The following is a 12,320-nucleotide window of genomic DNA, read 5'->3' on the forward strand; positions in this document are numbered from 1 at the left end:
GTCAATTGGGTGAACTCAGTCACTCAGTTCCCACCTGTCCTCTTGACACTGCCCGATGCCCAGTTGGCAGTGCCATGGTGCCTCCTGGACATTGGCACTTTGTCCCTTGGGCAGTGCCGGGGGCCCAGGCTGGCACTGCCAGGCTGACAATGCCCGGGAAATTCCCCCCCCGGTGCCCTACCCTCTGGGGGCCCCCGAATGCTTTAGCTTTAGTAATTCTTTAGCAATACTAAACCCCGCTGGAGTGAAATACTCCTGGTGGAGGCAGGGGGAGGGGATGCTGGCGGCCCGCTAATGAGATTTAAAATACATGCTAATGATCTTTACCATAATTTATGCAGCTCGGCGCCGATTTCCGGAGCGGAGCTGATGGTGCCAGAAGTCCAGCTGCTGGAGACTCGCGGAGGCCGTGGCGCCCAGCGGGGAGCCCACAAAATGGCCTCCGCTCCAATCTCCCGGCCCGCTGTGCCACAAAAGCAGCGCAGCAGGATGGGAGAATCGATCCTCACAGTGGACAAGGCTACAGACCATGTGCTGGAAAGTGGGATTAGAATAGATAGGTGATTGACGGCCTGCGCAGACACGGTGGGCTGAAGGGCCTCTTTCTGTGCTGTGACTCTACGGCCGGAGTTTTACTGTCCCACCCACCACAGGAATCGGCACGGGCGAGGGGCGGACAATGGGATGGTCCGTTGACCTCAGGTGGGTTTTGTGGTTTCGGGACGAGCGAGGCTGTAGAATGTCCCCCACTGACTCTATTGTCAAAGCAAAGCTAGTTCCAATGCTTGCTTCTCGAATCAAAGTTAAAAGGGAGTGGGAGGAACATGCCTCAAATCACTGATAGTAATGAACGAGGGTTCATTATCCCAGCAGAGTGATGGAGATTGATTTGCTTTTATGGAATTAAAGAAATCCTTCGTGAATCATTGATCTACAGTGCAGAAGGAGGCCATTTGGCTCATCGAGCCTGCACCGGCAACAATCCCATCCAGGTCCCATCCCCATAACCCTACATAGTTACAGTCCTAACCCCCCTGACACTAAGGGGCAATTTATCATGGCCAATCAACATAACCCACACATTTTTAGACTGTGGGAGGAAACCGGAGCACCCGGAGGAAACCCACACAGACACGGGGAGAATGTGCAGACTCCACACAGACAGTGACCCGAGGCCAGAATTGAACCTGGGTCCCTGGTGCTGCGAGGCAGCAGCGCTAACCACTGGGCCACCGTTCCATCACAGACATTGCAAATTACATTTTAGCTGTTAACCTGTCCTTTAAGGTTTTGAACCTAGTTTAAGCGTTGTGGTTGACACAGTGGATGAGATTTTTTTAAAATTCAGAGATCGCCACATTACCTGCCTGCAGTATTCACCAAACAGGATCAGACAGCATTTGCTGTAATAATAGTGATTAAAGGCTGTATCACAGAGAAATCCATTCCTGAGACCAGGGAAACTAACCCAGTTATTAGAGGATAATAATTGGCTGGATTGAATTGCAAGCTACTATTTCCAACAAAGCGTTTCCGATAACGTTATAAATTCAAAACATTTTACATCGTTTTTCTCCACTGTTCATTCTTGGGAGCTGATTTGCACTTTAGCAGTTTAACTCTTATTGGGAGACAAGCAAAAGTATTGTTTCAATATTAACAGCGCATTACTGCCTGTGTTGGATATTCTGTGGCAACAGGACACGGCGAGGCAGCAGTGTGAATCGTTAAGAAACACTCTGAAAATCTCATCTTCCCAACGCAGACAAAAGATCATCAACTCAAAATGAAACTGGCTGATGTGACGCTGTAAAGATCTTGTGAAATGGAAGCTCCGGGTTCTGTGCTCAGTAGACCCTCCCCCAATCAACTCCTCTTCCCCTCTCCTCCAGAGGAATCATAGAATCCCTACAGTGCAGAAGGAGGCCTTTCAGCTGATCGAGTCTGCACTGACTTTCCCACAGGACATCCCACCCAGGCCCTATCCCCGTAACCCCACGTGTGGAACCCACGTGTGGAACCCACGTGTGGAACCCACGTGTGGAACCCACATGTGGAACCCACGTGTGGAATCCACGTGTGGAACCCACGTGCTAACCCCACGTGTTGACCAAATGTGTTGACCCCATGTGTTGACCCCCCACATGTCGACCCCACGTGTCGACCCCACTAATCCGTCTAGCCTACACATCTTTGGACACCAAAAGGTATCTCTTCGACAACAAGCACCAACTTGCACAAATGGTGTTGATATATTTACTTTTTATTATTCAGCTTTTCCTTTGATCACCTCTTTACCTTTCACCCTGTTTGAACTTCTTCTCTCTTTAGATTGAGCCTCTGATAATGGAAATGCAGGATCCAAACACTGGGATTAAAACCCAAGCACAGAGGCTGATGATAACGACTATCCCTCACGCTATGACAGGTAAGAGGGCCAATATTCTTCACTGCTGGGTTTCCATTGCGCCCCCTGCACAATCCGGCCTGCTATTCTTCAATTTGTTTCTTAAAATGGATTTTATAAATCTTCCTAACAATCCACTGCAACACCATTCCATCAGTCCCAGATTTATCAGTGCTGGTTCAGGTTACAGGTGCACCCATTCCTAAACTGTTAACCACGTACCAAACCTAAAGATGTTTCTTAAAATTAAAGAAGTTGTATTTCTGTAGAGTCCTCGTGACCTCATCGCAACTCAAAGTGCTTCACAGCCAATTAATTATTTCTGAAATATAGGCTGGAACTCTCCGGCTGTTCATACCAGCGGGTTCTCCAGTCTGCCGGCACCCCTTGCCCATGGGTTTCTCACCGGCATAGGGTGACATCAATGGGAATTCCCATTGACAGCGGTGGGACCAGAGAATCCCGCCGCCAGCAAACAACACACCACCTCCCGCTGGCGGGAAACACACGGTTGGGAGGCTGGAGAATCTTACCCAAGGTCTCTGATGTAATGTAGAAACACGTAGCTAATTCACACACAGCAAGGTTCAGAAGACCATAAGGAGGTAACAAGACATTGTTTGGTACTGTAGAACTTGAGTATTGCTGCAAAAAAGATGTTTTGTCAAAGTTTTTCATCTTGCATTCATCAGGACACCTGCAAGAATACCAATGTCAGGGAAAACCATTGAGAAACTATGACAATGTTTCTGCCCTCATGGGATACCAGAAGTCCTGCTCTCTGACAATGGCACTGCCTTTACAAGCACTGAGTTTCACACCTTCATGCTTTCCAATGGAATCAAACTCATCAGCACCCTATGACCCACCTTTGAAAGGGTTCGCTGAGTGAGCGGTGCAGACTTTTAAGTTCAGAATGAAGAAGCAACCCGCAGCATCCATAGAGCCAAAGTGGCACGATTTTTATTCCACTATAAGCCTACCCCTCACACAAGGAGAGGAATCACCCCAGCGGAATTGTTAATGGGCTACAAGATTAAACTTATCGTTCCCAAACCTGGTGGGGAGTGTGGAGTCCCAACAAGAGAATCAGGAGAAGAACTGTGATTCTGCAAGGACAGAAGGAACGGTCCAAACCAGCAACCCAGTCCACATGAGTAACCTCGGGATGGCCTAAGTTAGGTCCCTGGGATCATAATGGGAAAAACGAGGCCCGTGTCTTATAAGGTCCAAGCGCAGGGCAAAGTTGTCAGGAAGCACCTGGACCATCTCAGGAGTAGGGAGCCCGTGCCAGTGCCGATCTCATTACCAACCATGGGGACAACCACTGCCAGCGTCGAGCCACGACTAGAAATCGCCCCCCCCCCCCAAAAGCTCCCCATCCCCCCACCTCCCCACCCCTCCGGGTGATAAGGACACGGATTCCAAAATGGAAGCAGAAGGTGCTCCAACCAAAGCAAGACCTCAGGAAGAACCAGCGTCAGTGGCTTTACGGTGCTTCCTCTGGAAGCAAAGGTCTCCAATCCGCTTCACATCCCTGATCTGGTCCTTCCTTCAATCGACCCCGGGCCGATTGCCAAGCGGTGGAAAAGGCCCTCCCGTGGCCGGGCTGTTGGGCAATAAATGGACTTGAGGGGGGGGGGAGGGATGTTATGATGGCCACGGGACATCGTCACTGGATCTCCCCATGGGCCTCCAGAATACGAGCTCCCATACTAGGCGAGTGGAGGCTCACCCAACAGGGAAGAAGCAGCGGGGGGTTTAAAACCAGCTAGCTCCCCTCAGGCCGGCAGTCGCTAGACTCCGGGGCTGACCTGTACACTGACCTGTACACTGACCTGTACACTGACCTATACACTGCAGCCGCTGAGCAACACCGTGAGCACATTGTAAATAAAAGGTGATGGTGTCGGAAGACTGGCCTTGGTAAGGTGACTGCAACTCCTTTCGAGAGCCAGTACAGATACAATGAGGCAATAAATGTCCTTTTGTGCTGACTGATTCTATACTGGAAATATACAGCAGGCAGGTTAACTTGTGAGAAAATAAATAGGTGAATATAAATTTGACTAAACCTTTCATGAGACCTAATCCCCACATGTAAACTCGACCTGATCTTTATTGCATAGGTGTTGGATTCACTGGTTGTGATTTTCTACCATCCTTGATTCATATTCCTGACACTCGCTGCGTCTCCTTTCATCTTGGTTCCCACTCACATCATTTCACTCTTGATAATACTTCCAGCCTTTGAAGCACACTCCACGCCATTTCATTTGCATGATTTGAATTGAAGTTTGATCCACAGTGACATTGAAGGTTTATTGTGGTGTGTGAGAGGGAGAAGGAGCACCCAAAATAAACTCGACTGAGGTTAGCCGTGTATCTTTGCTGTGAAGTCCGGTCTTATCTATGTTCCTCAATGTACTATGCATGCTCTGTTATTTGCTGTAGGCCGCTATTCCAGTTGATCAAGCCCACACCTTCCCGTACTTTGATGCCACTTGTCCTTTCTACTTAGAAGATAAAATGAAATCGGCTGAAGAGTATTGCCAATGATTCATCCTTTCATTATCTCAGCCTGTTGCTAGGTTACTTGGTCTAACAGTAAGAGGATTACATAAACCAAATGCTGACATCCACATGAAACTGGAGAGCCAATTGATTTTGAAATATCCTTTGTGATTTTAGCTATTAAACAGGTTCAGAACAATGTTCTCCAATTTTGGCCCCTGTTCTCCTAAACAGAGATGTTCCTCGTTGGATTGTGGTTCCTCCAGGGCTGCATTCTGGCCCATGTGGGAGAGTATTGGCAGTAACCTCCTCCGGCTCTACACTTCCCAACATTTCTGCGTTCCTCCAATTCTCTCCCCTTGCCCAGCTTGATTTCCTGTTGCTCTCCCATTGGCAGCTGCTTTTCCCCACCTCAGGCAGGAGGGAACCAAAGAGAAGGCGCGTGGCGGGATGGAAGGCAGGAGAGATTAAATAGCAGAAGGATTGGTGGTAACAAGTAAAGTAACAAAAGTTGGGTCTCGAGGAGATGTAAACGACAATAGCAGAACTATTCCTCCGTATGAAAGAATGGGAGCAATGGATCTGAAACTGTTGAACTCAGTGTTCAGCCCAAAATACATTTCCTCAAGCTTCCATTTGTCTGCATTGGAAACATATAGCTGACTGAGGACAGAGAGATCAGAGTGGGACAGAGAATTAAAATGACAAGTGACTTGGAGCTTGGGGTCTTGTTACTAGATATTTGAAGTTTGTTGATCCTCCCGATCAGCAGCGTAGAAGATTAATTAATAATTAATAATTACATTTGCTGCTAAAGTGATTTGATGGTGGAGTGTGGGAACCTTTTAATTCACAATGGATTGCATTGAGATGATCTGATTGGTTTTTAATTAAATGTCCTTATTCACTTTTTGATGGCATTTCTTTTGTGTTTGGATTAATTAAGAATGCTCACTCACTGAAGAAGTGATTTTAAAATCTCTTGAATGTTATGCAATAAAGCTGGAATACCGTGTGCAGTATTGGTCCCCTTATTTGCGGAAGGATATATTGGCCTTGGAGGGAGTGCAAAGAAGGTTCACCAGGTTGATACCAGAGATGAGGGGTGTTGATTATGAGGAGAGACTGAGCAGATTGGGCTTGTACTCATTGGAATTTAGAAGGCTGAGACCTATAAGATAATGAAGGGGCTGGATGGGTAGAGGTGGAGAGATTCTTTCCACTTAGAAAGGAAACTAGGACTAGAGGGCACAGCCTCAAAATAAAGGGGGGGTCAGTTTAGGACAGAGTTGAGGAGGAACTTCTTCTCTCAGAGGGTGGTGAATCTCTGGAATTCTCTGCCCACTGAAGTGGTGGAGGCTACCTCGTTGAATATGTTTAAATCACGGATAGGTGGATTCCTGATCGGTAAGGGAATTAGGGGTTATAGGGATCAGGCGGGTAAGTGGAACTGATCCACTTCAGATCAGCCATGATCTTATTGAATGGCAGGGCAGGCTCGAGGGGCTAGATGGCCTACTCCTGCTCCTATTTCTTATGTTCTTAAAGTTGAGATAGAACCTCGCCTGGAAGAATACATTTTATATTCTGCCAACTAATAAAAGCTTTAGCATTCAGAATCTACGCCTTCAATTTCATTGACATTTCCATCTTTTGTTGTGACTGTTCCACTGAGTTTTTTTAAGCTGAATAAATAATGTGGGTGAAATAACTCCTCAGAGGCCGGTATCCCTTCGCCAGATTCTCTTTATTTACAAACTTAATTCCACGGCACGGTGGCACAGTGGTTAGCACTGCTCCCTCACAGCGTCAGAGTGGCGATGGCCTAGTGGTATTATCACTAGACTATTAATCCAGAAACTCAGCTAATGTTTTGGGGACCCCCAGGTTTGAATCATAGAATCCTACAGTGCAGAAGGAGGCCATTCAGCCCATCAAGTCTGCACCGACCACAATCCCACCCAGGCCCTATCCCCATAACCCCATGCATTTACCCTTGCTAGTCCCCCTGACACTAAGGGGCAATTTAGCATGGCCAATCCACTTAACCCGCACATCTTTGGACTCTGGGAGGAAATCGGAGCACCCGGAGTAAACCCACACAGACAGGGGGAGAATGTGCAAACTCCACACAATGGCCCAAGCTGGGAATCGAACCTGGGTCCCTGATGCTGTGAGGCAGCAGTGCTAACCACTGCGCTACCGTGCCACCATGGTAGATGGTGCAATTTGAGTTCAATAAAAATATTTGGAATTAAGAATCTACTGATGACCATGAAACCATTGTCAATTGTTGTAAAAACCCTGGTTCACTAATGTCCTTTAGAGGAAGAAATCTGCCATCCTTACTTGGTCTGGCCTATATGTGACTCCAGAGCCACAGCAATGTGGTTGACTCTCAACTGCCCTCTGAAATGGCCCAGCAAGCCACTCTATTCAAGGGCAATTAAGGATGGCCAATAAATGCTGGCCCAGCCAGCGGCGCCCATGGCCCACGAATGAATAAAAAAAAAACCCAGGTTCGATTCCCAGCTTGGCTCACTCTCTGTGTGGAGTTTGCATGTTCTCCCCGTGTCTGTGTGGGTTTCCTCCGGTGCTCCAGTTTCCTCCCACAGACGTGCTGGTTAGGTGCATTAGCCATGCTAAATTCTCCCTCAGTGTACCCGAACAGGCGCCGGAGTGTGGCGACCAGGGAATTTTCACAGTAACTTCATGCAGTGTTAATGTAAGCCTACTTGTGACACTAATAAATACATTTTAAAAAGTGCTTCAGGTACAAAGTCAGATTCTGGAGTGCCAGTAGACCAGACACATTTATATACAGGTGGGCGCCCTGATTGGGCAGGCAATTATGACCTCAATCAGGAATCTCATACTCCAAGATGCTTCGTTGAAGTCTTTACACTGAGGGAAAATTTAGCACGGCCAATGTACCTAACCAGCACATCTTTCAGACTGTGGGAGGAAACCAGAGCACTGGAGGAAACCCACGCAGACACGGGGAGAATGTGTAGACTCCACACAGATAGTGACCCAAGCTGGGAATTGAACCCGGGCTTTTTTTTTTGTTCATTCGTGGGACATGGGAGCCACCGGCTGGGCCAGCATTTATTGCCCATCCTTAATTGCCCTTGAATGGAGTGGCTTGCTGGGCTATTTTGGAGGGCAGTTGAGAGTCAACCGCATTGCTGTGACTCTGAGTGTAATGTCGTGTTATCATGTCAAACACTTAGGTGTAGAGCTGAGGTTTAAATAAAAATTGTGACCATTGACACCAGTGCCAGCCAGTGAGTTGAAGGTGGGTGGGGTGAGGGGGAGGGGGGAAAGGGAGGAACTTGAACTTCTCTGAACTCATGACCAAACCTACAGCAAACACAATCTCCCGACTAGAGCAAGATTATTTCTCCAGGGAAGATGCAGTGAGTGGAGGAGAGTTCTATAATACAAATTATGTGGTCAAAATCATTCCCAGTTCCTTCCAGCAGTGCTTGGGAGCAACTACATTTTTAAAAAATTCATTCATGAGACATTAGCATCACTGGCTGGCCAGCATTTATTGCCCATCCCTAGTTGCCTGAGGGCAGTTGAGAATCAACCACATTGCTGTGGCTCTGGAGTCACATGTAGGCCAGACCAGGTAAGGACAGCAGATTTCCTTCCCTAAAGGACATTAGTGAACCAGATGGGTTTTTCCGACAATCGACAATGGTTTCATGGTCATTGGTAGATTCTTAATTACAGATTTTTAAAATTGAATTCAAATTACCCATCTGCCATGGTGGGATTCCAACCCAGGTCCCCAGAACATTAGCTGAGTTTCTGGATTAATAGTCTAGCGATAATACCACTAGGCCACTGCCTCCCCTCAACTTAAATAACCCAATCAATTCTGTAGAAGGATCATTTAGATCCCGAACCTTAACTCTGTTTCTGTCCACAGACACTGCCAGACCTGCTGAGTTTATCCAGCATTTTCTGTTTTTATTTCAAATAACCAGCATTGAGTACAAGAGTTGGGAAATTGTTGCAGCTATATAAAACCTTGGTTAGGCCGCATTTGGAGTATTGCGTGCAGTTCTGGTCACCACACTGCCAGAAGGATGTGGAAGATTTGGAGAGAGTGCAAAGAAGGTTCACCAGGATGTTGCCCAGTCTCGAGGGTGTTGGCTATGAGGAGAGGTTGAATAAACTAGGAATGTTTTCACTGGAAAGACGGAGGCTGAGGGAAGACCTGATGGAGGTCTCCAAAATTATGAGAGGCAAAGACAGGGTGGATAGTCAGAGGCTTTTTCCCAGGGTGGAAGTGTCAATTACAAGGGGGCACAGGTTCAAGGTGAGAGGGGGAAAGCTTGAGGGAGATGTGCAGGGGATGTTTTTCACGCAGAGAGTGATAGGTGTCGGAGGAGGTGGTGGAAGCAGGCACATTAGCAACATTTAAGAGGCATCTGGCTGGGTACATGAATAGGAAGGGAATAGAGTGATACAGACCGAGTAAGGGCAGAAGGTTTATTTTTAGTTCGGTTCGGAAATCATGATCGGCAGAGCCTTGGAGGGCCGAAGGGCCTTTTCCTGTGCTGTACTTTTCTTTGTTCATTGTTCTAACCCAGTCACGTTCTATCTGGCTGGAACTTGTGATTTTATTCTGTACAGCCCCATTCATTGATGACGGGAGATGCAGACAGACTTACAATTCAGATCTACAAACAGTAACATCATATTTGTTCCAAGCTGGAGATGTAAAGGCCATCAAGCCTGATCTGTCAGATGGTCCAACCGACCCCCCCCCCACCTACCAACCCTCCATTCCCCAACCTTGCAGTGGTTCACCGGATCCAGTGGACAAGAAGAACGTTAACAGAAGGACAATCCCTTCTTACAATCATAGAATCCCTACAGTGCAGAAGGAGGCCCTTTGGCCCATCGAGTCTGCACCAATTCTCCAACAGAGCATCTTACCCAGATCCCCCCCCCCCCAACTATCCCACGCATTTACCCCACTAATCCCCCTAATGTACATATCTTGGGACGCTAAGGGGAAATTTAGCATGACCAATCCACCTGACCTGCACATCATTGGACACCCTTCAAAAAACGGAAGGTTGAAATTAGATGAGAAACCACTGAGGTGTGTGTAAGAAAACCACCAATTTGGGCATGGAACCATTCCAACCCCTTTTGTCCATTAGGCAATCCCAGCCTTTTCACAATGCTACCTGTTCTCTTTGTAGGGCATGATGTATTGGAATGGCTGATTCAGCGCCTGCAAATTACAGATGAAGGTAAGAGCACACATTTATATACATGGGCGGCACGGTGGCACAGTGGTTAGCACTGCTGCCTCACAGCGCCAGGGACCCAGGTTCGATTCCCGGCTTGGGTCACTATCTGTGTGAAGTCTGCACGTTCTCCCCGTGTCTGCGTGGATTTTCTCCGGGTGCTCCGGTTTCCTCCCACAGTCTGAAAGATGTGCTGGTTAGGCGCATTGACCCGAAGAGGCGCCAGAGTGTGGCGACTAGGGGAATTTCGCAGTAACTTCATTGCAGTGTTAATGTAAGTCTTACTTGAGACTAACAAATTAACTTTAAACCTAACATGCAGCCTTAGATCTATCTTTTATAAAAACGTTTCCCTCAATTCCAAACCTAAGGCAATCCTTCACACTGTAATATATCCTCAGCTTCTCTTCCCCCCACAGTAACTGACCACTGATTGTTACTTTGTGTAGTTCTGTGATCACAATTCCAAACGCTCCATTGTGAATGTCATGAGGCATCAACCACACTGAGAACCAGAAACTACAGCAGCTGCTGGGTGAGAGAGAAAATTGATCTAATCATAGAATCCCTACAGTGCAGAAGGAGATCATTCAGCCCATCAACTCTGCACCAACCACAATCCCTCCCAGCCCCTATCCCCATAACCCCACATATTTACCTTGCTAGTCCCCCTGACACTAAGTGGCAATTTAGAATGGTCAATCAATCTAACCCGCACATCTTTGGACTGTGGGAGGAAACTGGAGCACCCGGAGGAAACCCACGCAGACAACGTGCAAACTCCACGCAGACTGTGATCCAAGCCAGGAATCGAACTCGGATCCCTGGCGTTGTGAGGCAACAGTGCTGACCACTGTGCCATCGTGCCGCCCACAACGCAGGGTGCCATTGGAATCCTTAGCCTTATCGTCCTCAGATGGTGAACCAATTGTTGTACATTGGCTGTGATTCCTGCTCTTGTCACTCGCTGCATTCATATGGAGCTGATTAAGGTTCTGTCAAATGTTCTTCCAAAAGCAGAGTTAACCGAATGAGTTCCAGCACAAACCTTCCAATTCATTTTCACAGATTGCATTGTGCTGGATTTTATATTTATAAATAAGGTGATTCAATTAGATTTGCATATTGGTAGAGGGGAAAGATTTAGTGAGAAAACTATAAAGTATTTATGTGTTAATGTGAATATATGTTATATATAATCTATACTTTTAAAATATTATGTATGTGTACAAGCGTATTGGACATATTAAAGACTTATATTGATATAGCCCCAGGACATTCCAAAGAACCATGCAGCCAATTTTACAGCTACTCATTGATGTGTACTCTGTTGTAATGTAGGTTAAACAGCAATCAATATTCACACAGCAAGATCCCAGACAGTAGTATGGTAATGTCCAGAAAATCTGATTTTGTGATGTCAATTGAGAGATAAAGATTGGCCAGGACACTGGGAAGAACTTTCCCATTCTCTCCCACTTTGGAATGCTGCCATGAGATCTGCAGTGTACACTTGAGGGAGCAGACAGGGCCACAGTTGAACAATGACTCCTCTGACAGTGCAGCACTCCCTCAGTACTGCACTGGAACATGAGCCTGGAGTTCTGTGTTCTTGTCTCTGGATCAGAACTTGGACCCACAACCTTCTGAATCAGAGTTTGGACCACAGTTGACACTATATGATGTGTGCATACGCAATGTATGTATAAATATACATTTTGCTATGATATGAGTGATAGTAATTACTGGTCCATCCAGATCCCAAAGGCAAACTTGGGACAAGCTATCAAAACAATTTGAAATTTGTATTTTACAATGAGAAGGTATCTGCACTGAAATCAGAAGCAAATATTTCAAAGTATTGGGGATTTTAAATAAATGTTTAAATTTGATAGTTAAAAATAAACTTGAACACACGAGATTACATTTACACAGCTAACAGTAAATATTTGCAAATATTTCCCAAAAGATTTCTGTTTAGTTAAACTCAAAGCTAAAAACCCTTTTTCAGGAAACAATCCCTATAGATTTTCAATGTATAAAATCCCAATGGGATGACCAGATGACACCCTGCTACAGGGGAAGTACTTCAGAGGGCTTCTCTGTGGAAATACACATGATAT

General features: G+C 46.5%; 1 protein-coding gene across 1 annotated transcript in view; it reads left to right on the plus strand.

Moving 5' to 3' along the window:
* The window catches only part of rgs9b (regulator of G protein signaling 9b), an 80,329-nt gene that overhangs the window by 20,536 nt on the left and 47,473 nt on the right, over window positions 1-12,320 (plus strand). The window contains exons 2-3 of the mRNA XM_078226068.1: window positions 2,332-2,428; window positions 10,150-10,200. Of these exons, the coding sequence (XP_078082194.1) occupies window positions 2,332-2,428; window positions 10,150-10,200 (148 nt within the window). The remainder of the gene's footprint in view (window positions 1-2,331; window positions 2,429-10,149; window positions 10,201-12,320) is intronic.

This window comes from Mustelus asterias, chromosome 12 (assembly GCF_964213995.1).
Source record: "Mustelus asterias chromosome 12, sMusAst1.hap1.1, whole genome shotgun sequence".
Lineage (NCBI taxonomy): Eukaryota > Metazoa > Chordata > Chondrichthyes > Carcharhiniformes > Triakidae > Mustelus > Mustelus asterias.